At 55.5% G+C, this 27,819-nt stretch overlaps 4 protein-coding genes across 6 annotated transcripts; 1 reads left to right on the top strand and 3 right to left on the bottom strand.

Moving 5' to 3' along the window:
- Positions 1–79: 79 nt before the first annotated feature.
- On the bottom strand, positions 80–4,649 carry EME1 (essential meiotic structure-specific endonuclease 1). Of its 2 annotated transcripts, XM_017811794.1 has the most exons (8): positions 3,985–4,649; positions 3,773–3,900; positions 3,506–3,598; positions 2,944–3,065; positions 2,610–2,742; positions 2,122–2,237; positions 940–1,129; positions 82–589 (listed from the first exon to the last, which is right to left on the bottom strand). In XM_017811794.1, exons 1-8 carry the CDS (start codon positions 4,607–4,609, stop codon positions 413–415), a joined length of 1,584 nt encoding a protein of 527 aa, XP_017667283.1. In that variant the 5' UTR covers positions 4,610–4,649; the 3' UTR covers positions 82–412. The 2 variants fall into 2 exon arrangements, with proteins under 2 accessions (XP_017667284.1, XP_017667283.1); XM_017811795.1 differs by lacking the exon at positions 3,506–3,598 and having other exon boundaries at positions 80–589.
- Positions 4,650–4,756: 107 nt separating this feature from the next.
- MRPL27 (mitochondrial ribosomal protein L27) lies at positions 4,757–8,045 on the top strand. Its single transcript, XM_017812200.1, has 4 exons — positions 4,757–4,842; positions 6,217–6,339; positions 7,080–7,147; positions 7,620–8,045. Exons 1-4 carry the CDS (start codon positions 4,821–4,823, stop codon positions 7,824–7,826), a joined length of 420 nt encoding a protein of 139 aa, XP_017667689.1. The 5' UTR covers positions 4,757–4,820; the 3' UTR covers positions 7,827–8,045.
- Positions 8,046–8,154: 109 nt separating this feature from the next.
- Positions 8,155–14,303, bottom strand: LOC108495946. 2 transcript variants are annotated; one of them, XM_017812198.1, is made up of 5 exons: positions 14,207–14,303; positions 13,451–13,572; positions 11,523–11,621; positions 10,925–11,089; positions 8,155–9,531 (listed from the first exon to the last, which is right to left on the bottom strand). In XM_017812198.1, exons 1-5 carry the CDS (start codon positions 14,292–14,294, stop codon positions 9,385–9,387), a joined length of 621 nt encoding a protein of 206 aa, XP_017667687.1. In that variant the 5' UTR covers positions 14,295–14,303; the 3' UTR covers positions 8,155–9,384. The 2 variants fall into 2 exon arrangements, with proteins under 2 accessions (XP_017667687.1, XP_017667688.1); XM_017812199.1 differs by lacking the exon at positions 8,155–9,531 and adding an exon at positions 10,032–10,110.
- A 623-nt stretch (positions 14,304–14,926) lies between these two features.
- Positions 14,927–27,421, bottom strand: XYLT2 (xylosyltransferase 2). The gene is made up of 11 exons (XM_017812178.1): positions 27,281–27,421; positions 22,169–22,640; positions 21,535–21,710; positions 21,034–21,236; positions 20,584–20,664; positions 20,218–20,434; positions 19,651–19,827; positions 18,495–18,757; positions 18,187–18,382; positions 17,426–17,759; positions 14,927–17,079 (listed from the first exon to the last, which is right to left on the bottom strand). Exons 1-11 carry the CDS (start codon positions 27,413–27,415, stop codon positions 16,757–16,759), a joined length of 2,577 nt encoding a protein of 858 aa, XP_017667667.1. The 5' UTR covers positions 27,416–27,421; the 3' UTR covers positions 14,927–16,756.
- Between the last annotated feature and the right edge of the window lie 398 nt (positions 27,422–27,819).

Here is a 27,819-nt window from a genome sequence, read left to right on the forward strand (position 1 = left end):
GAGAGCAGTAGGAAGCATTCCTTTCAACAGAGGACATACCTGTCTATATGCAAGACAACTCATTAAGAAGCAAAGATTATTCAAAATTATTTATTTTACAGAAAGACAAAGAATGCTGACATGCTATGAACTGTGTGCAACTCATGCTCTCGGGGAAGGTGTTCACCATCTTTCTTGTATAAACTCCAGCCATTCAGCAACTTTATCCAACTTTTTTCCTGCTATGATAAAGTCTAAATGTGCTTCAAGTCTTTAAACGAGGATCAACGACTTATCTAAGCACTTCTTCACAGAAGAAAACTGAACAGTTCAACCAGTCAAACAGTAAAACCCTTATTCCCTGGAGCTACCCAGTGAAATCCAAAAGTGAACCCTTCAACCAGACAAAGAGTAAAACCCTTATTCCCTGGAGCTACCCAGTGAGATCCAGACAGAGGTCAGGATTGTGGGAAGTCATCTGCAGATAGATGCGTCGGGACAGCTCCGGCCCGATCCGCCGGGAGGTGGCTGTCACACCCTCGCCACGGTGCACTGGGATATTGGCTAGCATGTTCTCACGCTCCTGGTCTGAGGAGCATTTTCCATAGGCCTAAAAGCAACACAAAGGAACAACACTATCATCCATTGCTCAAAAAAACCAATCAAAGCCATGCACCTGTGACTGCTCTACCCTTCCACAATGTCCGCTCGGTTTTCACCTGGTCCCTCCTCCCCAGTCCCATCCGTGAGCTTGGAGAGAAGAACCAATGCTTCTCCCTCAGTGGTCTGCTCTGGGAATCCAAAGCAGTGGATGCCAAGGAATCAGTTCCTTCACTACCTTAGTGGACTGCTCATACAGAATCGCTGTATCTAATCTAATACCGATTAAATGATTTCTTCCACCCCTTACATCAGCTGGCCACCTGCACACGGTGCCAGGTATTCCTGAGGCATCCTCACCTGGATCAGAAGCTGAGGAGAAGGGTAGGCAGACACAATAGCCTCAGCCATCGCAGGGCTGACCCGGTTAAACTGCTGTATCTGCCTGTTCCAAACTTTCAAGAGACCCTTTCCAGAATGATCCACCTTTACCCCTCCACACCAACGCTTCTCCAAGTAGAAAGAGAACCCTGTATCCTCTCGTTCTCGCCTAGGGAGAACAAGGAATGAGGAAGGGAATAAGACAATGAAGAAAAAACTGTCCCTGTGCCTGTAGTCACAGAGCCAGAACACTGTCCCTCATTCGTGCTGTTAGAGACACCGCTGGCATCAAAAGAAATGTTGACAATTTAACCCTATTTGCTTTATATTCGTTACCAATTTCTTTTAAGACCCAGATTGATATGGAAAAAAAAGCAATCCCGACACAAGCCAACACACAGAAAAAGTGGTAAACGAGAATTCACCTTCTGGCTGTCAACCATAACACTTTTACATTTAATTTTTAACATCTCGTCTCCTCTCATAGCTGACATGGAAAATCCAGCAGCTACTGTGAAAGAAATGCCAGGATTGTGTGAGACTGCACGAGATGGCTTTCTGAGCTATCACTGTGTAACACACTGCTATTCTTCCTTAACAGAAACAGCAAAGTGATTCATTCTCAGGCATGTCTCTCTTGGTTATGCACTGTAGAAGAAAAGCTGGTGCTGTAAGAGCCCAGCCCTACTTGCATTCCCTTCTCACTCCAAAAATCTGCCAGAGAACAAGAGCTTTACTTGATGTCAAGACTCCAGGGTGAAACCTGAGGGTGCTGAGGCACTGGAACAAGTAGCCCAGAGAAGCTGTGGCTGCCTCATCCCTGGAAGTGTTCAAGGCCAGGTTGGATGGAGCTCTGAGCAACCTGGTATAGTGGGAGGTGTCCCTGCCCATGGCAGGGAGTTAGACTAGATGATCTGTAAGGTTCCTTCCAACCCAAACCAGTCTGTGGTTCTGTGAAATCAGGGTCTGTCCTCACCTCTCCAAGGGCAGGACATCAGTTTCAAGAACAAGTCCTGTGCTGAGGGAGCTGCATTAGCAGCTGCTGTGTGTCGCCTGCTCCTTTAAAAACCATTATACACTGTGTTGTACCTTCTATTCCCTCCCAGTAACTGAAAGTGCAGCCTCTCCAAATGAAGGACCAAACCTCCTCTGCTTACTCACTTGAATGGTGCCTCAGCCACAGCTTTTGTGAACATAGTGGCATATTCCCCGAGCTCCTCACAGCTGTCAAAAAAGCTGACCTGGACTCGTGTGCACAGCTGCAGATCCACCAGGGCCTGTATCACCATTGGAAACAACAAATGGGACAATCAGTCTTGTCACATCAAACCCTAGTTTTGTCTGAAACAGAAAAGGGTTACAAAGATCTCGCTGTAGAACAAGAACATCTGCTCTCTCCCCATTTTGGGAACAGTTAATTTACGGCACTGAAGTATTCAGGGGCAGTCTGTCTCTGCCAGGTAGTATCAGTTCAGTGTCCTCTGAGCTGCTACAGCTCCTCCATGGCACACTCTTGTTACACACAGGGCACTACGGATGGGCTTTGCCAACTGCATCCTCCCATCCAAGAAATGGTGTGACTAGGTCAAACGTTCAAACACTGGCAGACAACAGATGATGGCTGCATATCTGTTTTAAAAGGTACTCACTTCTTCCATGTCCATTCTGGCGAACTCCAGGCCAGAATCCTTAATTTTCTTTTTTCTCCCTTTTCTCTGTTCCTCTTGGTTCCCAGGTGCTGCTGCCTGTTGCAGTCTCTGTTTTGACTGAACTCCGAGGGACCTAAAAGGAGTAAAAGTAAGACCAGGGTGAGAGGCTGGATGGGGCTTTGCTTCTGTTTTTGTATAACAAACAGTGGAGCAGATCTGGGTGGGAATACCACTCATACTCCAGTCGTTGCTAGTAGGAGTTAATACAAACACCTATGGCATTTTTCAAGGCCAGAGAAAAACATAGAAGTGTTTGGAGGGAAAGAAGTTTGACCTGAAATAATTTTCTACTCCAACTACTGCCAGAGCCAGAATTTTCCCAGGTAGCTTCTCCATCACATGAGCTACATAGCTCTGCAGGGTCATCTTCTGCCCTTCTGTGCAGCTGTCAACCTTCTGCAAAGATGGGAAAAAAAGGGGTTAAACCATTCTGAGGTACACATGGAAGCACAGCAAACTATGGCTCTGGTTCTGGTTTTGCAGATGAGTCTGTTCACACTTGCTCTTCAGGGCAAGCAGGCAATACTTGACTGCGTACAGTTATAGCAGAAAGAAATAAAAAACAATTCCCACTTGATGGAGCAATGTTACCTCTTCAGGGATGTGTGAACATTTTTAAGTAGGAAAGTTTGTCAGAACTTTACATTATACAACGCAGCGGTTTTGATCCATTAATAGCTCAAAACCCCAAATTTCTGTTTTACTGAAACCCTGCATTCATCCCCCACATAAGGTTTTGTCCCACACTGAAACATTCCTGCCACAAAGAGGGATGACAAAACACCAGTTTTGCATCAAGGCATGTACAGGAGCACAAAAGTCATAAGCGCTCTCACTTGTTTGTAACTCTGAGCCATGGACAAAAACTCCCCCAAGCCAAGCAGAACCAGGACATTTAGTTCTTCTGTCCATTCATCTCCTCCTCCCATCTGTTCAGATATGAAAACAAACAGTCAGGCTAACAGTCTGTTCAGAATTCACTCAGACTCCCACTCAGAGCAGGGAGTTTAGGGGGTGTTTACTTGTGTTGCTAAATACAATTACGAGTGAGTCCAAATAACAGACGAAAAAAAGGCAAAAACATCAAGATTTTAACTGCGCACCTGAGACGACACGGTCTTTCTCCTCCAGGTGATGCTGCAGGGAACAGCCTGGTTCTCAACCACACAGGAATAATTGGCAGCCTCCAAAGCCCTAAGGATCTGCTCACCACCTTCTACCTGTAAGAGGACTGAAATCGGCACACGGGTCAGGCCTCCACAGAGAGGAGACAAACACCCAGCGCAAAGCAGGTGCAGGCTGTGAGGACAACTACCTGGATCCAGCACCACTGTTATGTATTTCTGGCACTCTCCCGGCCGCTGAGCTTTCAGCGTCTTGGCAAGGGCTCTCTTCCTCTCTTTCTCCTCCTCCTGCAGCCTCCTCTTCGCTTCTCGTTCTTTCCTCCTCTCCCATGCAGCCTGGCAGACTGCCTCCCTTTCCCTCTGACTATACTGTCGCTTCTTGGGAAGGGGGGACGCTTCTGTGCTTGCTCCGCTTACCAGGGGGCTGCTGGGCTCGTCTTGGCCGACCAGCAGCGCAGGTCCCTCAGCACCGCATGTGCTGTTTTCACCGCCCCAAAAACCTCCTCCAGACGGCGCTGGGTCTCCCCACGGCCCTTCGCCGCCCAGAGCCACCAGGTCACCGCTAGCGCAAAGCCCGCCGTGCGGCTGCCAGCAGGGCTCAAAACCCGCTCCCCCTCTCGCAGCGACCCTGCCACGCAAAGCGGCGACCTCCTCCACCACCACCTCCTCCTCAGCCTCCTCGCCCCCGCTGCTCACCACCACAACTTCGGGGTCGGGAGACGGGGGCCGCGGTGGGCTCGGCTTGTGGGGCTCCAGGAGAGAGGACAGGGTGGGCAGCTCCTCCTCGCTGCCGCTCTCAGAGCACGGCTCCGCCATCGCGACCCTTCCCCTCAGAAACCCCCCCCGCGGCCGCCCCTGAGGGGGGGGGGAGAGGATGCCCGCGCTGGGCGCTGATTGGCCCGGAGGCGCGGGCGGCTGGCGGGGATTGGACCGAACGCACGCGGACTCGTGCGTTCGGGCCAATCGCCGCCAGGTGCGCGCGCACCCCGCCATCCCAGCGGGGGGCGGGGAAGAGGAAGGGAACAAGATGGCGGCGCTGGGGAGGCTCTGTGAGTGAGGGGATGGTTTCGCCCTCTGAGGGGAGTGGGGAGCGGGAGAGTAAGCTTGAGGGGGGGGGGCCGTGCACCTCCCCCGCCCCCCTCACCACCACCACGGGAGGTCGCTCCGCGGGATGTTGCGTCCCCCCCCACCACGGGGAGCTCGGGGGGGGTCAGGGGTTTCGCGTTTCGCCCTGCGCGCTGAGGCGGAGCCGCGGTAGAGTGGGCGGGTTTGTGTAAGTGAAAGTGTGACTGTGGTTCGCTCCGTGACAGATTGCCTGTAGTTTGTCACGTGCCGGAGGCTTTCGTTTATTTAGTGGGTCGTCTCCTGAAATTAGTGGGGTTTTGTAGGGCAATTACCTGTTTCTCGACATGGAATCATGGGCAGGTTTCGGTTGGAAGGGGCCTTAAAGATCATCTTCTTGTAGCCCCCTGCCATGGGCAGGAACACCTTCCACTAGCCCAGGTTGCTCCAAGCCCGATCCAACCTGGCCTTGAACACTTCCAGCGATGGGGCAGCCACAGCTTCTCTGGGCAACCAGAGGCCTCACCGCCCTCACAGGGAAGAATTTATTCCCAATATTTAACCTAACCCTTCCCTCTGTCAGTTTGAAGCCATTCTCCCTTGTCCTGTCACTCCATCCGTTGTCCAAAGTCCCTCTCCAGCTGTCCTGGAGCCCCTTTAGGCACTGGAAGGGGCTCTAAGGTCTCCCTGGAGCCTTCTCTTCTCCAGGCTGAACACCCCCAGCTCCATGCTTCAGAGTCCCTTACTGCCGCTCCCAGGGCTCTGTAATCCTTCTTAAAGTCATTAATCATAAAATCACAGAACCATTAAGGTTGGAAAAGACCTCCAAGATCATAAAGTCCAACCTTTCTACTCCTTTCGGATACTCAAACTGCTCCGGGCTGTATCGCTGATTATATGCCTATATATTGTACTGAATTGGAGTCTGCTTATTTGTAAGATTTCAGAATATAACTGTGTGAGTAAGTGCCATTTGGTCAAGGGGGAAACTGAAGCAGAGATCACAACTGGTCTACTTGCCCTTTGTCAAAGCAATGTAAGAGGAGTATAAGCAATTAAGGGACATCTGCACTGCATTTTACAAGAATAAAACAGGAATTTGTGCATGTCCTTAAACATCGTTGCTGAGAGTTTTATTCCTCCCTGGGCAGCAGCAGCAGCAGCACTTGAGATGTGTCCTCTTTGCAGGGGACTTAGGCCGTGGTGGTCTAATTTATCTTGGAAGCACTTTTTTTTTCCCAAAGGGCTTTCACTTGCCTTTAGTTTTAAAGCCTGTCTTAACTGATACCCTTTACATCTGACAAATGAAATTATGTGTAATAGTTTTTCAGCTGATGTTGCGGTTCTTTCTCCAAACCTAGTTCTAACCACTCCCCAGACAAGCCTGGTTGCTGTCAGATGGGCTTCTAAGAAAACGGGGGGCAGCTCCAAAAACTTGGGTGGCCGCAGCCCTGGGAAACGCTACGGATTCAAAAAAGTAGAAGGTGGGTCTGAGCACCTGCTGGGTCTTATTTGCATTTCACTGGGTTCTTCACAGCTTCTCCCCTGGTACTTGTCACTTGTTGAGTGTTTCAGGAGGAGGTGGGCAGGGCATTTTCCAGGAGAAGGGAAAGGGGAGGATCGGTGAAGCCTCGTGATCCAGGGTTGCTGGTGGGAGGGTGGGGTGAGTCAGCCTCCCACCCCAGGAGCCCTGCCGGCCACCAGCCAAAATTGCCTACAGAAAATGTACTTTGGTTTATCCTTTTCCTCTCTGGAGCACCCGGAGGGAGGGAACGCTGCGGGACACCTCATAACTGCACTGCACTTTCCCCCCACGCTGGGTGGAAAAACTGAGCATTTCCAGTGTTTACAAAGGAGAGAATTACGAGGCTTAGCAGAAGCCAAAGTGCAGATTCTCGCAGCTGAGTGCTCAGTAATTATTAGCTTTGCTGATGGAAACATATCGATGTAAAGGTAATAAAACAAATGCCTTCAGCAACCAGAAAATGCCTTGTACCCCAGAAGCAATCTTTTCACATCTGACTTTTTGCCATGCTCTCTCTATCAGTTGTCCCTTATTTCCTGCTAATAGCATATTTGTTAAGATGCTTTTAGCGTTTAAAGTAATTTTTCCTAGGAAAATGCCCACAGAAAGCTGTGATTTGTAATTCCTGGAACAACTTGTGTTCTGCCAGGGCTTTGGGGAGCTGCTTCTCTGGAGTCTGACCCTGTCACTCTCTTGCAGGTGCCTTTGTCCATGCAGGCAACATTTTGGCTACGCAGCGGTTGATCCGCTGGCATCCCGGCGCTCAGGTAAGGCCTTTTCTCTCTCTTCCCTGGTTCTCAGAGAACAGCAGCCCACCCAGAGTCCCACACCCACTGCCTCCTCTCTTTCAGTCTCATTCTTAATGCTCATCCCTGTGTTCTATATGTCCTGACATCGGGGTTTCATCACCTGGTATTTGTTGGTCGCAGAGCCTGCTCAGAGCCACCCCTGTGTCCATGGGACTCAGGGGAGAACTGCAAGTTATGGATATCCCAAAACACTTCTGTGGCCTGACTGGGCACTTGTCCTTCAGGGTGAAATGGGTGTCTCCTCCCTCGTACTGAGCACCATTGCACACTGATTGCTTGGAAGCAAGTTGTGTGGCTTTCTTTTATTTTAAAATACAAAGCAACAGATGCTGTTGAAGCTGGGATATCAAACGAGGCAGACCAGCGATCAGATCTGCTTTAGCTGGGGGCCTCCAGCCCCTCCTTTCTAACGCTCCTCATCCTCTCCCAGGTGGGGATGGGCCGTAACAACACACTCTACGCCCTGGAGGACGGGATTGTGAGATACACCAAGGAGGTCTATGTGCCCCGGCCCCGCAAGAGCGAGAGCAGGGATGTGATCTGCCGCCTGCCTAAAGGAGCAATCCTTTATAAAACCTTTATCAGTGTCATCCCCAACACAGAGGTAGGAAGCTTCAAACTGGTCACCATGCTGTGAGCCTCCTGTGTCACGCAGGCACGGATGGGAAGGACAGACCACTACGGCTGGACTGGCATCTGAGGATGAGAGTGTTCCAGCTCTGGAGATACCGGTTTAGGACTTGGTTTTGCTCCTAAAGCACCGGTGGTCAGTGTTCAGGCACTGGGATCACCTGCTGGAATTTGTAAGAGTGCTTAATAAATGCAGTGGAGCAGCTGAAGGTCTTGGCTGGTCACAGAATGTGTTATCGTGTTCATTGAGTATCTGGACAACCTGTTCCATTGTGCCACTGGATGACTTCCCTCTACAATCACTCTTATGTCCCACTAATAATTCCCCTCTTATTTTTACTCATTTTTAGTCATTACCGTTCTATTTGTACCTTAATTCACAATACTGCAGAACAGATCCTTTTCCACGTGCATCTAACACTGTGTTCCAGGAAGCTGGATTTTTCCCTCTGTCTAACTCGCCTCAATGATTAACTCAAATACCTGAATGTTCCATTCACTGGCCACATGAGGCAAATTCACAGGCATAACTCTTAACTCATGACTAAGTTCTGGGGCCTGGTAAGATACTGAAGTCTGGGCTGGCATTTGAAGCTCAGCAGCTGGAGGTGTGTCATAAAGCCATAATCCAGGAGACTTATCGTTTTATCTTTGAGTCATTACATGATATTTTTGAGCTTATATTGCTCAAAATGAAGGAGCCCAAATGACTTGTGGCCAAACCGATCTCATTTTATCTACAGGTTGGTAAACAATTTGAAACATTGACTCTGCAGTAGAAAACAGGTTATCAAAATTGGTGGTGTAAGGACACCAGTGTTGACATTATTAGACAGTTCTTCTGCTCTGCAGAAGACCAGGTGAACTGGGTCAGCCACACGTGTCCACCTGTGCTTCACTTTCTTCATGGAGAAGAATGTTGTGTCCACATGTCTGTCCTTTCCCTGACTGCAAATCCAGTCCCATGATTCATCTCAGTGGTCGGTGTTTGCACACAGCAGGTAACACAACCCCCAGAGCCTCTCCAAATCCGTGTCTGAGGTCTGTACAGACCTGCTGTTGGTCTCAGGTCCATTGCTCCAGAGCACACAGCGATGCTCCAGTGCAGATCCACTCACAGTGGGGATCCCCACCTGGCAGCCAGTACAGGGATACAGTAAAACACCTGGTAACCTACGAAAGGAGTGAAGTAGCATGACACCAGGAGTGTCTGAGGTCTGATCCTTGGTATAGCCGGCAGTGCTGCCTCACTGAGGTACAATGTGCTGCTCCTGAGGAGCTGTGGTCGAGCAGACCTTCCCCTTGGCTTTGCCCTGTGCAGCTCCAGCAGCTGGTCCGTCTCCTTTGGTAACAGTGTTTGCCAGAGAAGAGCAAGCAGATGTCCCTGGTTGCTCTGCTGGCTCCGTAGTTGTCCTTGTGCTGCAGGAGGGATGGCAATGCTGGCTGGGTCTCTACTGATTGTGGATCTGGGTGAAGGTTTGGCCATTCCCTGCGGAGGGGAACAGTGTCCCAGGCACTTCTGTCGCTGACAGCACAGGAAGCAGCAGCAGGCTGAGGCTGAGGCCTTACACCGCTGTGTTTCGCTGAGTTTGGTAGCTGAGAGGGGCATGGAAAGGGTCTGGAACACCACATCTGTCCAAGGTCTCTGAGCTTATTCCTGATCCTGAGAAAGCTGGAGGATGCCTCAGAGCATGCTCATAGGGAGGTGGCATCTATTGAGGAGAGAGGAAGAGCATTACAACAGATCAGAAATAACGAGGAGATTATCCCACCTCTTCTTACAGAGCGGATGACAAGGCTCACAACCACCAGCAGCCTGAAATTAAGCCCCCGCAGCCCCCAGCACAGCCGGCTGTTGGCGGGGGAACACATGGAGACAATCTTAGCATCAGTCTCCAACACAGCACAGCAGAAACCTGCCCCCCTCACACTGTGTGCCACGTTCCTGCTCTTCCCTGTTCCCCTTCAAGGACTTGGCACAAGGCCAGAAAAGACTTGACTTTTGTTAAGAGAGGACTGTTATTTGCTTTCCTTTAACCAGGGGAAAAAATCACTGGGATTTACACAAGCACCTACAAACCAGGCTTTCTACCCAGGTTTCAGCAGTGAGTCTCACTGTGTAGCAGCAGAGAAGAACCTCCAGGCCTTGTCACGTTTATTCTGGCAGAGCTGGACTAACCTTCACCCCACAGCACGTGATGGGAGTGGCCCGGGGATGTTATGGAAGAGCTTCCATTGCAGTTCCTCAGCTACTTGTCCTTGGGGATTTGCTCTCCTGTTCTCTCAGTGCTCTGGTTTCACAGAATCACAGAATGGTTTGGGTTAGACGGGACCTTAAGGATCATCCAGTTCCAACCCCCTGGCATGGGCAGGGACACCTTCCACTAGGTCAGGTTGGTAGTTTTAGGGCAGGTACCGTTAGTTACAGCTCCAGACACTGAGTGGTAAGTGCTGACTATTCCAGACTTCATGGTACAGCTTTAAGAACTCAAAATCCAGGTAAATCAGTGAATTTACAGTGCTCTGCTCAGAGTTTCAAAGGTTTTTGTTCTGCTTTAGGCAATGAGGTCTCTGTTAACAGGAACCTCTCAGGATGCTGCTGCAGGACCTACTTGGTAGGTGCACTTGCTTTTCCCTATTCTATTGTGGGAGTACAAATCCAAAGTATCATAACAGGCAAAGCATCCTGCTCATAAATAAGCCATAAACACTTAAAGGTAATAGCAAGGGACCTCCCAGGAGTGTCCTGCAGGGAGAAGGGAGCAAGAACCCATGGAAGCCATAAAGATCCAAAAATAACATTCCCAGCTTGGACTTGTATGGAGCAGGTGATCTGAAGGGCCTGTTCTTTCTCCCTGGGGCTCTGCCCTGCCTCCCAGCACAGGCATTTCTGCAAACACACCAGGGGGGAGATGGATCATTAACTAGCACAGATGTACACCAAAGGAGCCTCCCGATACACTTTGTGCTTTCCCAGAGATAAAAGCTATCAGGGAAAGGCAATCACAGAGAACAGAGTCCTCAGCTACCAACTGCTGAAGGAAGACACAGATATGGGCCAGAGCAGGGACTCTGCAGCCCCCTGGGCAGGGAGGGGGAGCTCACCTCCTGGGATGGCTCTGCCCACAGCCCAAACCTCTCAGCGATCATCTGGTGGATTTCCCGCTGGCGATCTTTCTTCCGCACACTCTCATAGCTTGGCAGGCGGGGCTGCTCCCAGGAAGGGAGCCGGTAGGTGCTGGGGGGTCCAACGCAGAAGAGCTCATCTCCCTAGAAATGCCCATCCCAGGAAAGAAGGGTCAGCGTGACAGTGGCTCTCTTCACTGGTGCCGCTTTGAGTTACTTCAGGGTTCAGAGTTGCAGGTGCCCTGCCATCAACTCCTAGAGAGGAAATCCCTCCCAGGAGGCAATTACACCTTGACGTGCTTTGCAGGATCCGAAGCCATCAGGGATCTACCTGGCACTTCATGCTCCAACACCTCAGGGCACCGTGGTGTCCTCGGTAGTATCCCTGCCCCTTACACCCCACCTCCCCCTAGGGTTTTACATACAGGCAGCACTTCCCAAAGCTGTGGGACAGCACCAAAAGATGCTGTCCAGCACCTTCTCCATAGGTGAACCCAATAACTACAGTCTCTTCCCAACCTCATGAGCATCTTTGCCCCCATTCCCGCTCAGCTCCCATCAGGGATCCTGCCATCACCTGCATGCCGGGGTTCTCGGCAGCGCTCTCCAGCCGGGAGGCTCCACGCTGGGGTCCCACCAGCCGTTGGCTGCTGCTGAAGTAGGGTGGGGGGCGGTCCTGCAATGAGAAGGACATGAGCAAAGTCAAAACCCCTCATGTTCTGCCTGGCAGCTCACATAGGACAGCATGGGAAGTGGGACTCTGGCAGAGGAAAAGCTGCTCCCTCTGCCCATCTGGCTCATGCAGCTCTCGCTGCTGGCAGTCTCTGCCTGTTCCACAACACCGATGGCTCAGGCACATCCTCTCCGGCAGCACAGGGCCCGCTCCAAGGGGCACAGCACAGCCTGGGCCTGGGGCAGGGTTTCACTGAGACTCAGCAGAACCATTTCTCTTTGGGGAACAACAAAACCCAACCCAATTATTCCGCTGGTGTGGATAAGAGCTCTGTTGTGCACTCAGGGTTACAGAACTTGTAAACTCTTCTCTACCGAGGTTGTCATTTCAGGATAACGTAGCAGGCAGATCTGCAGGGCAATAGCTGTGCTGCTCCTGAGCAGTCTTGCTCCAGTTAAACTGGATTCCCTGTCAAGGTGTTGAGCAACAGTGAGCAGAAATCCTACTCACAGAGAACGGCCCCTCGAGCCAGAGCCAGGACTTGAACCTTGGCCATTCCTTGCTCTCAGAAAACCCCATCTCTGTCAGCAGGAAACAGCCGAGAAACTCCCAGGGAGGCACGTGAATGACTAATTTACTTTTGCTCTTAACAACCAAGGAACTGTTTGTCTTGGCCCTACAGCACAACTATGGAGACTACAGGAACACAGGGCCCAACTTGCGTATCAATAACCGATGAGCAAAACCAGCACAACTACACCTGCCCAAAAGCTGCCTCACGTGCTACAACTGCTTTACTTTATCTGATGGAAACACATCCTATACACATTCCCTTTCCGTATATAGTTCTTTGCATCCATCTTTCCCACACAGCCCTGCTTGAACCTCCCACCCCAGAGCCAGGCCCCAGCACGGCACAGGCTCTGCAGCTCAGGGTGCATCCTCACTGCCTCAGGGAGCAGCTCCACAGGGCAGGGATCACGGCAGCAGGGCCTGCTTCAAATGTGTGCCATGGGCAGGCAGCAGGGAGGAAGGGGGGGAAAGGAGCAATTAATCATGGCTGCACTATCAGCGCAGCCCATTCCCACTGATTTTTGCTGGGGACTTCCTAGCCTGCACTGGACTATTAGATTTGCCTTTTCCAGCACAAGTTTCTCTATCCCTTGCTAGCAAGGCTGAACATCCCCTCCTCTCCCATAGAGGAGCCGTACCTGCAGCCCTCCCATCAAGAGCCATCCAGCCCTGGAGGCTGAGCTTTCCCCAGGCAGTCACCACTACAAAAGCAGTGCTGGCTGCACACACTGCTCTTTTTTCATCAGCTTCCCCAGTTGAAAGCCAGCCCCAGGAAATTAGAGATGCAAGCGAAAGGGCTTTGTGTCTCACTGCTCCTTCCCTGGGAGCTGTGCACAAGAGAGCCAGCAGTCAGGGATGTGAGTGGCTTTGTCTGCCTTTGCCCTCAGCTTCCATCCCCCTTCCCTGCTGGGTCCCTTCCCGGTAAAGCAGAACCCAACCCCACACATGACTGTGCGGGGGGGGGGAGGAGGACACCCCCCTGAGCTGCGTGGGGAGCAGGGGCACCTGTTAGTGTTGGGTCTTGGAGATACAACCCCAATGGCACAGCCAGGCAGGACTGGGTGGGTGGACGGATCTCTGGGATAGAGTGGGAGCAAGGAGGCAGCAGAGCCCAGCTCATTCATCAGCAACCAGCCAGGCTGCAGGAGGGCAACCCGGCAGTGCAGCCACACAGACCCAGCACAAGGGAACAGGAGCTCGGGGGGCAGCGGGGGACTCATGGGCAGGAGGAAGAGAGGGAGGACTCGGAGGGCACTCACATACTGGCTGGGGGTCTGGAACAAGCGGCAGGAGCAGAGGAACTGGCAGCACATGGGGTCCCGGTGGTACAGGAGCAGCAACAGGATGAGGATCGCCACGATGAAGACGGAGGTGGACACCGCTGCCGGGGGAAAGGAGCGGCGAGTGATCCGGTGGCCCGACCCGACGGGCCCGCAGGCCTCCTGCCGCTCGCCCTCGCCCCCTCGGCTGTCGCGGCACAGAGCAGCTTGGAGAAGCCCCGGAGAAGCCGGTTCCACCCGCTGCCCGTCCCAACGGCGCCAAAGCCCCTTTGTGCCCAGCATCTCTCTCTCTCTCTCTACGAGACCGGGAAGAACCTGAAGAGCCGGGGCGGGGGCTCACCCCATGACGGACCGCGGCAGCGGGGACCGGCCCCGGGCGACCCACCCCGCATCACTCTCCCGGGGCTCTCGGCTCTCTCAGCACCACGGTGCCGGCTCGCCAGCGCTCCTGTCTCCGGGAACCCACGGCTCCCACCCGGCCCACGCGCTGTTCCGCGGAGCCCACCGGCACCGCCAGCCCCCACGGGCAACGACACCCCGCCACCCACCCCGCTCGGCCCCCAACCCCGGGAGCCAGTGGGACCCCGCATTAGGACCGGACGCTACAGCGATACCCCCAGACCGGGGGTATCCCCTCACCGGCACAGCCCGGGAGGCACCGGCAAAGGCCGATCCCGCCCGGCGGCCGCCCCCGCTCCGCTCCCGGCCCCGGCGGAGCCCGCTCCCGGCACTCACTGGCGGCGATGACGATGGCCAGGACGTTGCTGTCCATGCCCGCGCTGGCGGCCGCCGTGTTGCCCGAGGCCTCCCCGGGCTGCGCCATCCCGACCCCGCCGCCGGCAGCCCCTGCCCGCCGCCCGCGCCACACCGGCCGCGACGGGCGGGGCGGGGCCGGGGCGGGGCCGGGGCGGGCGGGCTCAGCGCTCCGGGGGCTCCCGGGCCGCTCCCCTCCGCACACGCGCCCGGGCCACCCCGGCTCGTCCGCGGGTGCCCCGGCCCCTCGCCGGGGTTACTGGAGCCCCGCGGGGCTCCCGGGATCACCAACACGCGACAGCCCCAGCGCTGCCCCGCTCCTGCCGGGCTGGGCTGCGGGAGGCTCCTGGCCCCGCAGGCACCAGGAGGTGCCCGCTCATTAGCTAATTAACACCTTAGTTAAGTGCCATGCCAAGGCTAAGTAGTCCGGTACCTGCAGGGCACACGCTGCCAGGGTGTAACCGGGCTCAGCCCCCGGCTCCGCGCCGTCGAGCTCTCACCCTCTGGCCACATGCTATGAAAATCCCAAGCTTGGTTTTGTGTCATACATTATCCACACGAGCAAGGTCACTGCCCCAACACCCCCACACCACCTGCCCCGGTGCCCAGGAGGGATTTACACCCTCACTGGAGTGAGCCCAAGCTCCCCTCACCCTTCAGGCCTTCCAGACCACCACAAAAACCTGACACAGGACTGTAGAGATATAGATATATTTGTGATGATGTTGCATATTTAAGACAACTTTACATAATGCTTCTGACACAGAGTTTTGGCATCCTCCCCTGTGTGGCACCTCTCCCCTCCCACATCCCTCCACAGCTCCCAGAATACCCCAGGCAGGAGTGGGCACAGGAGGGATGGGCCAGGTGCCAGCAGGTACCTGCCCTCACATACCAAGGTCTCCATCCCCTCCATTTTACAACACACGTCTTGCAGCACCAGCATCCTTAAATCTGGAGATTGGGAGGGTGAGACCTGCCAGGCAGGGGGAGATGGGACACAGGAGGAAATTGAGGATGGCACAGATCCATGGAGACAGCAAAATCCCACCGGCTCCTGAGACCCTGCCTTGAGCAGAGGGTTGGGCCAGACAGGCTTCAGATAATCCCCAGCTGTGATGTGTCTTCCCAGGGTGAAACCAAACCCAGACTTCTCCAGGCAGCATCAGTCTTGGAGAAAAGAATGTTGGAGGCAGACCACCGAGGACATCCTGTGAGGACAGCAGGGAAGGGGAATGCTCCATTGCAATCCTTCCCAGGAGGAGGTGGTGTCTCTTCCCTCCGGAGCAGAGGGAAGCAGGAACAGCAGAGAGCGGATGGAGCCGGCTGGACCTTGTCTCGCCTCTTTGCTTTTTGTCCAGGGAAGCACAGCAGGTCCCAAGAGCTTCTGCTGACGCAGGAGAAAAGAAAAGGTTGGGCCAAGGAGCTGTGGCATGGGGCAGCCCTCCAGGCACGGCAAGCTGCTGTCTCATCCGCAGCAGGATATTGGCCCCACGGACGATGTTTTGGCAGGGGATGGGGGCATCCCTTTGCTGGAGCGGAGATGAAAGTGGCTGAGTCTACAGCGGCTTGTTGGCCTGGAACCACGCACTGAGCGCTCCCCGTTCGCTGTCACACAACACACCAGGGCTCCAGACATTTGGCACAGTTGGGCAGCTGCCCCATGGGACAGGCAGCACCCCACAACCTGGGGCAACCCTGCCCCAGGGCAGCAGGCTGCGGGTCCCCAGCAGCCCCCAGCAGGAAATGGGCAAACGGCAAAACAATAATAATAATTAATAATAATAAAAAAATACGTAAACAACCCAGCACCCTGTCCTGTAGCACCAGGACACCTAAGAGAACAAGGTACGTTACAGTCTGAGGGGAGATGGAGACACAAGGATTTCCCGGCCAACGCGGGCCCTCGTCTCTATTGCACTTTGCATCATATATATTTCTATATATATATATTTATAAAAATACAAACTAAAGGGCTGGGGTGGAGGGGATGAGATGCAAGCCCTGGGCCAGCAGCAGTTCTGTGCACATAGCAGGCTTTGACTTGTTCTGCTTCTGCCTGTCCCCAGTCCCTCGCCAGCCCCCTGGGGGGGCAGCCAGCAGCAACAGCCTGGTCCTGCTGAGCTCCAGCCCAGGGCTGGGCAGGGTGCTGAGCTGGTCCAGAGCCTGCCCACACACCAGCTGTCCCTCCCTCCCTCCCACATCACTCTTTCCTGAGGCTCCAAGGCCTGGAGTAACAAACACATAGCTCTTCCCAGGCACCAGACATGCCCTCACAGGGATGGGCACCCTGGCACGCTCTCCCTGGCCAGCAAGGGCCCGTTCCTGGGGAGGTGGGCAAACCCACCTCATGCCTCTCCCTCTGCCCAAAACACCCCAACAGGAGAAGGTTTTCCCCTGCCTGAAGGTTCCCATTCTCTCTTCCTCGAGTGACTACAGTGCAAATGGCACAGGGTGACGTGGTCCGGAGACACCCCATGCCAGAGATGGAGGGTGCTCCTCGCTCCCAAGGCCGCCCCCCGGCTGCTCCTGCTACCTCAGCCGCCCGTCGGGTTTGACGGGCCCCAGTTCCGATTTGGGGTCCGGGGAGAGAGAGCTCCAGGACGTTTTCCTGCAGGTCTCCAGGGAGGTGCAGGCAGAGGGGCTGCTGACACAGACATCTGCCACAGCCCAGAAGGTGCCGATGGCAGTGTCCGCCCAGTCCTCCAGTGCCTTGCCCGTCAGTTGCGCCTTCCGCGCCGCGTCCTCCTCTGCTGCCTCGGAGCGCGGCAGGTTCAGGATCCCCCCCAGGCCCTGGAAGTTCTGATCCATGTACTCGTTGCGGGGGGGCCCACCGTGCAGCCAGTTGCTGTCGTCTGGGCAGGACAGGGAGAGAAGAGAGAGGGGATCACCAGCGCAGCAACATCCCTGCAGGTTCTACCTCCCACTACGGTGGGGCACACCACCTCATCCCTTTCCAATCCCAGCTCCCTTCCAGCCCAAGAACTGGGATGCTGATGCAGGAAGGATCTGACTGACCTGCCAATGGGCCCTCCACAGCTGCCCAAAGGCCCAGTTTAAGGATTCAAGTGGGCAAGGGGACACCAGCAGAAATGGCTCCTGCCTTGTCACCAGTCGCAGCCCAGAGGCCAGCACAGGGGGGGGATGCACCTTGGACTGCCCACAGGGAAACCCTCCTGTCCAGCCCCAAAGCATCCTCACCTTTCCTGAGAGGCTGCTTGCGGTTGAAGGTCTGGGGCACCACCAGGAACTGGTTCTCCCCCAAAGGCTCCCAGAACTGGAGGAGGCGGATGGTCCAGATGCCGGGGCGCAGGGGGTGGTTGAGGGGGGGCTTGTACTGGGTGAACTCTGCCTCGGCATCCACCGTGATGTCGTAGGAGGCAGCAATGACGTAGGTGGGGTCGATCCACACCACCGTGGCTGTCAGGTTGGGGCCCCGTGACCACTTCTGCATGGCCACCGGCTCATCAAAAGGCCCCATCAAGCCTCCAAAATTGCGGAACAGTCTTTCCTTGGGGTCCCACTCCGTGCCCACCTAGAGGGACAGGAGGCACAAACAGTGGGATGCTGGGCAGAGAGAGGTTTTTTTATCAGCTGAGGTTTTGTGTTTCACCTCTCTGAACCAGGGAAGGCATAAACTTTGGAGCCCAAAGCAATGGACAACCCACCCACTATGGCTCATGTGCCTGAACCCTGTCAGCACTAATCCAGCCCTGGGAGGCCTCCTGCAGCTGCAGGCACTGGGCACCATGGACTCAGCTCTCCCTGAAAGATCCTCTGTAGGCCTATTCCCCACCAATCAGCTCCACATGCCACACAGAAACCAAACTCCCAGACAAAGGTTTGTTCTCAGACATAGTGGCAGCACTGTGTCCCTCTGTCCCCACGACATGGTGCAGGTGGGGGAGAGGAGGAAGGGCTGCACAGAGTGGGAGAGCCAGGCAGCAAAGTGCCCCATTTACCTCAAGGTTTTGCAAGCGGTTTGCCTGCCCTCCGTGACCTGACAGCTTCAGAGCTCCTTGGGGCATCATCCAGACCTCCAGGGACTCTGCCTGCCCAGTTGCCAAATTCTGCACTTCCTGCATCACCAGGTAACCCTGGAAACGGTCGTCATAGAAATATAAGTGCACACTGGAGGGGAAGCCCCGGGGTTCAAATCTGGATAAAGAGACAGAGAGAGAGGTTGCACGCCTTAGCATTGGCATCCTCCCAGCACGAGGTGAAGGCTGCCACTTGGAGCCTGGAAAGAGCCCTACAGTAAACACCCCACCTGCAGAGCTTGTCAGCCTTCACTGCCGGCGTGGACGCGGCTTTGTGGAGCCCCAGCCTGGAGAAGGCTGTGTAGAAGGTGAGGGTGACATCGCTGAGCCCGCTGAGCCCGTCCACGCGGTCATAGACGTTCTCCCAGTACGCCTTGAGGGCCGGTGTGTTGGGGGGGTAGCTGCCGTAGAGGTGTGTGTCCAAGATCTCCAGCACCTCCTGATTCACTGTTGACTCGAACTTGCGGGCGAAGAAGGTGGGTCTGGAGAGTTGCTGGAAGAGCACAGGCATTTCTAACAGTGTTTGGCTTCACTCGCTCTGCTCTCCCACCCCAGCAGGAAGAAACGCTGGGACCCATCCTGTCCCCTTTGAGGGCACAGGCTAAGGAGCAGCCCAGCCCAGCCAGTCTGTACGTGGGATCCCCTATGACAGGATCAGTGGGAGCACATTGAATGCTTACTGGTAATGCAGATGGGTTCCCATGTCTCCCACTGCCACCTCCTTTCTGTGCTCAGAAGCAGCCATGTGTCATCCAGCTCCTTTGCTGCAATCTCTATTCTGATGGGCCCCCACCCCACAGAGCTGCTGCAGAGCCCTGCACAAGCCCTGGCCATGTGGCACAGCCTGCAGGATCAGGGCTCTGCTCTGGGCTCTGCAAGCCCAAGACTGCTGGAAAATCCTGCCAACTGCTCTTTTCAGAGCTGGGTCTACCTCCCACAAGCCTCCCGTGTTCAGTCTACATCCCCATGCACTGAGAGCATGGGAGACAGTTTGTCACAAGGTATTTTGTCCTGCCAAAAGCAGCAGCACTCCAAAGGGGTTTTACCGAAAAGGTATTTGCCCCAAGTGATAGGTCTGCAGGGAAAGAGCAGGAAAACAGGAGAGAAAATCTGGGAAGAGGAACAGCACTGCAAGCAGAAGCCTGGCTGCAAGGCAGGACAACCAGCACAACCCTGCTGCCCGAGTGTTTACAGACATGTCAACACTGAGCCCCACAGCAGCTGAGGAGCCAACCCTGCTCTGGTCCCTTGCAGGGCTGGGATGCAGCTCGTGGGGGCATGCACAGCAGCTGGCACCGCAGTCCAGGGCGCCTGCGGGGCAGCTCAGAGAGGAGAGAGACAGGGAGCAGGGGAGAGAGCAGGAGGAGAAAGGAGGATGTTTTTCACCTGTAGCCGGAGGAAGTCCTGGGGTTTGAAGTCATTTGGGGAGCACCCGCACCAGTCGACTATGTGTTTATATTGGCACTTACAGCCCAGCTTCCGGTTCCAGTTGGTCACTCGGAGGTTGTTATCGACCAGCGTCTCGCAGGCATGGCTGTTCTCCAGGACAGTGTGGAAGAAGGACTGTGCACGGCAGAGAAGGGACAAGACACCCAGTGGGGATGGAGGATGGGTGGTTAATGGAGACCCCCACCCACAGAGGAACAGGACAGACCTTGACTGCTCCTGAACAGCTTATCCCTGTTCCCAGAACAAGGCAACGCGTAAGGGACCAGGCTGTGCGCCCACACCAGTCCTTATCTGGCCCAGAGGGGCGTCTGGACTAAAGCAGGGCTGGATGTAAACATGACCCTTGGCCTGTCTGATCCTCTCTCATATCTGTCGCATCTGGACAAGGGGAGGCACAAAGCAGAACCAGCAATGCCCTTTGCAGCTACCCAGGGATGAAGTGGGACAGAGATGTTAAGTATAGTGGTAAGTAAACCCAGCCCGTGCCCTGCAGGCAGCACCCACCTCGGCTGGCAGGAGTGTGTAGGTGTAGAACTGGCGCAGCTGGGACACGAGCTGGTCGTCGGTATAGACCACGTACTCCACGAAGCTGCGCGTCAGCGAGAACCAGTCGGAGCCCCCGTCCACCACGATGCCCTCGGGAATGTGGCGCTCACCCAGCCGCCACATGTGGGAGTCACACTCGTGGAACAAGCGGTCCAGGCCCTGCTTCTTGATAAACCTGCCAACGTGGATGAGGATGAGGAGTTAGGATTGTCAACCACTTTGCTAAGTGCAGCTTCATGCGGAACAGCCCCCCTTGCCCAGCTGTTTCTGAAATCCCTCCTTTATCTGTTCCTTCAGCTCAGCTCTGCCCTGAGCTGGGATTACCTTGCATTGTCTCGGCCATGAGACTTCAGGAAGTTCTTATCTCGGTATTTGGACAGGAACATCACCAGCTCCTCATTGGTCCTGAGGTGCAAATTAGGAATCATTAATGCCTCTGGGGTGAAGCAGCCAAGTAAACGCTCATAATGCAAGAGCTATCAGACACAAGGAGCCTAAAGCTGTTTGGTGGGTGCTGACTCAAAGCTTTGTCCTGTCACTGGGGAGACAGACAGCCTCTCTGCCGTCTGGCGCCTCACATGTGTGTTCCCCTGCAACACCCAGACCGCAGGAAAAAACAGCCTCCGGCTGGGCTCCTCTGCAGAGATGGGACCAGCCTGGCCCTGGAACATCATCACCAGCACGTGGGTGCAATCTCCAACCCCATCTTCCTCAGATCCCTGCTCCTCCCTGCCCCTCCCAAGGCTGCTGCCCAAACACCGCCATCATCCTCACCTCGTGGGGTAGTCGGTGGCACTCAGGTTGATGAAGAAGTCCCAGGGCCACTCAGACAGTTCCAGCAGGTCCTTCATGCTACGCAGGTACATCTTCAGCAGGCTGGCACCTCCCCAGATGGTCACCATGCGCCAGGGTGTCACACGGATGTTGGGGTAGTGCTGGGCCAGCTCCACGGCCTCGCGATGGAGGTAGTTGGAGCGCTGCCAGGGAACAGGGCTCACCCTCAGCAGGGAGATCATCCTCCTGGAGCCCTGCTCTCCTTGCCACTAGCCCAGGGTCAGCCCTCGCAGGAGCCTCCACGTGGAGGGAGTGATAAGACTGCTCTGGGGAGGGGAGATAGATCCTGCTTCTGTGGGGTTGCAGAAGCAGAGGCAGGAGGGTCACAGCTCCACAGCAGTGAGGACAAACCCCATCCAACCACTTCCACCCAGCTCTGCTCCCTGTCCCAGTGACCAATGCAGCACCGTTAGCACCCTCTCCCCTCACCCCAGCACACACCTTGTCGACGTGGATGTAGAAGAAGTGCTGCTGGTGGTACACGGCCTTGATGAGCCGCTTCAGCTGGCGGATGGCCCTGCCGTGCACGACCAGCATGTAGGCGATGCGCACGGGCTGGCTGGGGGGCACCTGCTGCAGCCGGCTCTCGTCCCACTGGATGACAGGGCTCACCTTGCCTGCACGTGGAGGGAGAGGGCTGTCAGCCACCCCCAGCCTTGGCATCCACCACCCAGACCTCCTGAGCAAGGCAGGGGACAGCAGAGAAGCAAAAGGCCTCAGACAAACCCCAAACTGGCTGCAGTGGCAGTGAACGGTGGCACACCCCCCACCTTGTCTTACACTGACAGGGGCACTTTGAGGGAGGGGCTGTCCTTCTCTGCCCCCTCAAAACAGGAGATGCAGCTGGGCGGGGCTCTGACCCCTGCAGCACTGCAGGCTGGGATGAACAGCCCAGCTTAAAGCAGGCTGGCACAGCTTTGATTGGATTACAGAGGCAGCGGTAATCTGGGAATCAGTGACAGATTGAGGCCGCTTGCTGCCAGGTGGGTCAGTGTGGTGACATAAGGAAGGTGGCCCATGCGCCTGGGATATTCCCGATGCCCAGGGTGAGCAGGAGCACCTCAGCGGGACTTACCAGAGAGCTGGCAGTGGCGAGGCACGGACTGGGGCATGAGGCTGCCGGCCCGGTGCAGACACACCACGTTGGCGATCTCCTGTTGGCACTGCTTGGTGCTGGCGCGGGCCAGCGCCGACAGGGCGTCTTTGCCCGTGATTTCGCACTTGGGGGTGAAGCTGTTCTCGGTGGGCTGGGGAGCCCCCTCCACGCTGCCCGTGTCACCCTGCTGGAAGACAGCCAGCTGGGCCTCCCCGCGCAGCTCCGTCAGGTTCCTGCGGCTGGAGGAGTCCGGCGCGGCCGGCAGCCTCCATCCCGGCCTGTGTCTGGCAGTGACGGCTCTCACCACCTTGGACACCAGTGCCCCGGGGCTGTCCAGCCGGCCCCGCCACCGCCCGTGCTTCCGGCCGGCGCTGCCCCTGCGACCAGCAGAGCTGTCCGAGTCCTTGGAGCCATCGCTGCTCTCGGGAAACCCAGCTTTTTTCTGCCGCTCCTGTTGTGGTTCCATGTGGATGCAGAAGAGAGGACAGACAGCATTAACTCAGACCTGCTTCTCCCTATCTCTGCCAACGTGCTCCTTGGAGCACCTCTGTTCCCAGTCCCCACAGAGCTCAGCGCTGCAGCATAGCAAGTGCTCCAGGAACAACCACTGTGCAGCAAAGGACATTACACAGCCTCCTAAAACCCCAGGCTAAGACCCCACAGCGCCCTCCTGCATGGTTCTCTGCCCCAGTCACAGGGCCAGGCCCCTATATGCCAGCAAGGGAGACTTCAGTTTGCACACCCCATTATCACAACACTTGACACACACAGAGGGTCTTGCTCTCTGTGGCTGGGCTTGCTGCAGACTAAAGTGCCACGTGGGCTGTGCCTGCACCAGCCACCCTCCAGGGTCCTGCCCACATAGAGGCATCCCTAACAGTGGAGACAAGCACCAGGCTGCACTGGCAGCCGGTGGTTATTTTACCAGGAGGCAAATGGAACAGCTCTTCCCTGCCATGACCACGCTGTGAGCCCAAGCCCAGCACAGCCAGAGTCCCAGGCAGTCACAGCTGTGCTCTCTGGGCTGAAAGCACCAGAAAGGCATCAACTGAGGTCCTGCCCACACTCCCTTCCCTGGGCCCCAGCTCCCTGCACTGGGCTGGGGCAGGCACTGCCATCACCACTTCCCTAGAAATCCAGTTACAAACCCTCCCATGGAGCCAAGCGGATGTGTAATTAATTATGCTTCGTTACCTCTGCCAGGCTGGCTGGTGAGCCAGCCTTGGGGAGAGCAGGGAGTTGGGAAGTTTGGATTCGATGCTCGTGGGAAAGAACTTTTCCAGTAACTGGTACCTGGCAGGGCTGTGGCTGTGTGCTCCCACTGCAGGGGCTCCCAGATGACAGGCAGGCAGCTGCCTGCTCCAGACAGGCCTCCCGCGGCTCTCTCACAGCACCCCCAAACCCTGACTGCCCAGTCACTGTGCCAGGCACCACAGGGGGCTGCGAGGCACACCCAGGGGTATTCCTGGGCAGCAACATCTCATGAGGATGGGCAGATGCCTCACAAGGACAGCAGGACTAAACTAGCCCCCGGCACAAGGAACCCTATGGGTTTAGCTCCTGGGAAGGTCACAGCCAGGAGAATGCACACAGTGGAAAGGCTGGAAAGCATCTGGCATGATCTGCCTGCTCCACAGTCCCTGAACTACCCTTATTGTGGTGGCACAGCCTGCAAACCATGGCCAAACCACTGCTTAAATCCCAAGGGGTTGGTTCAGCAGGGATGAGCCGAGTCCACCTCCACCCAGACAGGCGTCACGGGCGGGCCGAGACAGGCAGCAAACCCTTCATTGGTCACCAGGCAGGACCATCAGTTCCACAGCTATAAACCTGTTTTCCCCACCAAGCACCACAGGAGCAGGCAGTCAGGAGGCTACAATCAAGGAGCGACTCTCTTCCGTGGGCTCAGCACCGTTCCTACAGGAAGAGACTCACTGGTCCCACTCGCACCCTCCACTACCCAACACACCTGACTCCAGGGATTCCCCCCATTTGATGCTCACCCCTGGTTACAGTCCTGCTCATCCCCCTGGAAGGAGCCCTGTTCCCAGCTCACAAGCATGCCTGGCTGCCTTTCCCAGTAGGGAAGTTGTTAGAAGCATCACCAGCTTTTCCGGAGCTGACAGCTAACGAACTCAAGGGTTTCTAATTACTGCACCACAGCAGAGTAATCCCTCCACCCCAGCCTGGCAGGGAACAGCTCTGGCCACATTGTGCTGCTGTATTTAAGACTCATGTGCTGGACATTTGGTGAGGCTCCCCATCCCCATCTCCTCCTCCTGACACACACAGATGACTCCAGGCACCAGCCAGAGGTCACTTAGAATCACAGAATCGAATCGTTTAGGTTGAAAAAGCCCTCTAAGATCATTCAACTATTAAAGCACTGCCAAAGCCACCGCTAAAACATGTCCCCCAGTGCCACATCTACACATCTTTTAGATACCTCCAGAGACTGTGACTCCACCACTTCCTCACCCAGCCTCAGGGCTTGACAACCTTTTTGTTGAAGAAATTTTTCCTAATATCCAACTTAAACCTCCCCTGGCACAACTTGAGGCTGTTTCCTCTTGTCCTGTTCGCTTGTCCTGCCTCCCCTAGTGTGACATTGCCACTCCACAGTGCCACAGAGCTGCGGGTCAGGTATCTACCTGCACCCAATCCCCAGCACAGGTCCAAGCTCTGCCATTGTGAGGAGCAGAGTTAACAGCACCTGGTGTCCTGCGGGATTCCCCCTCTGGTTGTCTGACTCCAGTGTCTGCCACATATGAGCACCCATCAGAAAAAATCAGCACCAAAACTTTCCAAAGTCACCAGAGGAATCCAGAACTAAAATGGCTGGAGTCAGCCCCCTAAAAACCAAAGAAAAAGTCGAGGAATCTCTTCTCTAGAAGAGAAGACGTTTCACAGGAAGCTTCTCTGGCAGCCACAGCACACAGTGGACACCAACACACAGGCCCCATTCCTCCTGCCTGGAAGAATGACGGAGACAGATCCAGCTACTCCTGCCCTGCACACCACAAAGCATCTGCTTGGTGAATACAGGGAGCCTGCAGGACTCCACAATCAGGCTTGGGAAGAGAAGGGATAGATCCAAGCAGCACAGCGGCTCCACAGTGCTTCCAGGACTCAAGTCTCCCTTTCTCTCCCCACAGCCAGTCACAGCCCATTCGTGGTGGGGATGAGCTGTGTCCATTAGTGGGAAGGAGCCATTTACTCTGGCAATTAAGAGATCCCAAACTTCCCCAAATCCTGCTAGGCCCACAAGGTCAGGCTCTCCTGGGAGTGTTCCTCTGGCTTTACCAGAAATGCCCTTAGGGGAATGATGACTCCTCCAGGTCTGGCCAAAATCAGAAGCTGCAGGAGGGCACAGAAACCTGCCATTTTACAAGAAATAAAGGTTAATTGGACTTTTCCCAGCTTGCTAATGGGTTTGGGCTGTCTGTAAAATTCAGCATCATTCTTGCCTTCTCCAAAGAGGCTCGTCAATTCCCAAGCCCTGGAGTCAGGGCTGCTGGTGGTGAACCATCCCATTTCCAGGTATGGGGATCCATGGCCAAACCTGTGTCAGCTGCCCAGCTCAGTTTTGGGACGAGACATGGGGAATTCAGGCAAGGACCAAGGCAGAACAAGCCAACAGCTTGTTGCAGGAGGCTGCACAAGGCAGGAACAGAGAAAAGCAGTACAGGATGGTGCAGAGGAAAAGGGAAGACAGGACAGGTGAAGTAATTTGATCAAGGTCACAGAAAAGGGAAAGGAGCAATCGGGTACTCCTTGGTGCCAGATCAGTCTGCTCTCATGCTTGCAGTGCCTCTGGATCATGGGCAACTCCATGTCCTCTCTGTTGCCACATTTATTCCCTGGTTCTGTGTCAGTGATGGGTGTACAGCAGCACACGAAGGTGCTCATGGCCATTCCCCACGGCCCAAGACTTCCTGGGGCTGGGAATTAACCTGCTGAGTGAGTGGTGTCACCCTAGAGACCTTCCCTATTGCAACGGGCTTCCCAGTTCACCTTCTCACCTCTTTGCTCTTAAGGAAAACTTTCTAGACCTGCTGACCATGGGATCACCCTCCACACCAGGAGGCTTCAGCCACTGGTCCATCCAGACACACTGGACCTGGACACAGTCTGGGCAGTACCCAGTAAATAAATAAATCCAAATAAGCAACCCAGAGACAAAAAGCTTTGTTTGAAGGTGGTAGCAACATCCTTCAGCAGACTGAGCCTCCTTGATACCTGCTCTGTGCCTGACCTTGGGCAAACTCCTTCAGCAGCCTGTGCCTCGGTTTCCCCACAGTCACAAGAAAGCAGTGACGCATTTCACCCCAGCAGAGTGTTCTGGTACAAAGACAACAGGGACTCCAAAAGGTCCTTGTTCCCTCGCACTTCACAGGGATGCCCCTGACTGGGCCAGGTACACAGGAGCTGACACAAACTTCCTGAGCTGCTGCGTGTGCCATCTCAGCTCTCTGAATTCTGTGTCTTACGGTTTGAGTGCTGTTGACCTCCTCACAGCATCTTCCAGACCACAGAGAAGTGCAAGACCCCCATAAAGCCCCCCACGCTCCCTGCCCCATGCCAGACCCCAACCGACCCCCTCTGGGCTACAAGCTCCCTTTCTCAGGTGCTGTGACCCTGCACTGCTGCAGCTGGAGACCCCTCACAGGCGACATCCCACTGCCCACCCCAGTGCCCCTGTCCCCATCGGCCTGGGGCTGTGGGCGCCCCTCCCCAAGCCAGCGACCCCATCCTGGGTCCGGGCCTCACCAACCCCACAGAGACACCCTGGGCGCGGGGGGGAGAACGCCCTCTGTGCCCCCCTCCCAGCTCCAGAGCAAGAGGTCACTCCGGTCCCCCCAGGGCACTGTCCCCCAAGGGTCTCCCCACAAAAAACACCCCCTTCCAGCACACATCGCATCCCATGACTCCCCAGGCCCTCAGCCCACCTCAATCCCCTCAGGCCTCCCCTGTCCCCCGCGTCGCTCTCAGCTCTCTCACAGCCCCTCCATCCCCTTCGCCGCCCCCCCGACCCTTCACCGACCCCCCGGCAGGCCCCGGGCGGCCCCCCCGCTCCCTCCCGCGGCGCACCTCGGCCGGCCCCTCCTCGTCGAGGCCGGCGGAGCTCCAAAGGACGAGCCCCTGGAGCAGGAGGATGGCGAGGGCCGTGGCGGCCGCCAGCCGGTACCGCCGCACCAGCTTCCTCGCCCGCCCGCCGGCCACCATCGCCCCGCCGGCCACCATCGCCCGCCGCGCCGACAGCGCCGCTGCGCGTGCGCGGGCAGGGCCGGGGCGGGGCTTGGGGCGGGGGCGAGGAATGGGGCGGGGCCGGGGTGGGAGAGTGAGAGTTTGTGAATGTGGGTGTGTAAATGTGCGTGTGAGTATGTAAATGTGTGTGTGTGTGTAAATGTGTGTGTTTGACTGTGTAAATGTGCGTGTGAGTGTGTAAATGTGTGTGTGTGACTGTGTAAATGTGTGTGACTGTAAATGTGTGTGTGTGACTGTGTAAATGTGTGTGTATGACTGTGTAAATGTGTGTGACTGTGTAAATGTGTGTGTGTGTAAATGTGTGTGTGTGTAAATGTGTGTGTGTGTAAATGTGTGTGTGTGTAAATGTGTGTGTGTGTAAA

This window comes from Lepidothrix coronata, unplaced genomic scaffold (genome assembly GCF_001604755.1).
Source record: "Lepidothrix coronata isolate B3197 unplaced genomic scaffold, Lepidothrix_coronata-1.0 Scaffold34, whole genome shotgun sequence".
NCBI lineage: Eukaryota > Metazoa > Chordata > Aves > Passeriformes > Pipridae > Lepidothrix > Lepidothrix coronata.

Bases quoted from the DNA above. Each gene is read 5' to 3' on its own strand.
- LOC108495946 (XM_017812198.1), bottom strand. From the start codon at position 14,294: ATGGCGCAGCCCGGGGAGGCCTCGGGCAACACGGCGGCCGCCAGCGCG. The intron at 11,090-11,522 runs GTGATGGCAGGA...GGGCATTTCTAG, and splicing joins CCGAGAACCCCGGCATGCAG to GGAGATGAGCTCTTCTGCGT. The intron at 9,532-10,924 runs GTGAGCTCCCCC...TCTCCTCAATAG, and splicing joins GGGCAGAGCCATCCCAGGAG to ATGCCACCTCCCTATGAGCA.
- EME1 (XM_017811794.1), bottom strand. From the start codon at position 4,609: ATGGCGGAGCCGTGCTCTGAGAGCGGCAGCGAGGAGGAGCTGCCCACC. The intron at 2,238-2,609 runs GTGAGTACCTTT...ATGGTGATACAG, and splicing joins CCAGAATGGACATGGAAGAA to GCCCTGGTGGATCTGCAGCT. The intron at 590-939 runs GTGAGGATGCCT...TGTTGCTTTTAG, and splicing joins CTCCTCAGCTTCTGATCCAG to GCCTATGGAAAATGCTCCTC.
- XYLT2 (XM_017812178.1), bottom strand. From the start codon at position 27,415: ATGGTGGCCGGCGGGCGGGCGAGGAAGCTGGTGCGGCGGTACCGGCTG. The intron at 20,665-21,033 runs GTGAGGATGATG...TTTGCACCTCAG, and splicing joins GCCACCGACTACCCCACGAG to GACCAATGAGGAGCTGGTGA. The intron at 18,383-18,494 runs GTGGGGTGTTTA...CTCTTTATCCAG, and splicing joins AAGGCTGACAAGCTCTGCAG to ATTTGAACCCCGGGGCTTCC.
- MRPL27 (XM_017812200.1), top strand. From the start codon at position 4,821: ATGGCGGCGCTGGGGAGGCTCT. The intron at 6,340-7,079 runs GTGGGTCTGAGC...ACTCTCTTGCAG, and splicing joins CGGATTCAAAAAAGTAGAAG to GTGCCTTTGTCCATGCAGGC. The intron at 7,148-7,619 runs GTAAGGCCTTTT...ATCCTCTCCCAG, and splicing joins GCTGGCATCCCGGCGCTCAG to GTGGGGATGGGCCGTAACAA.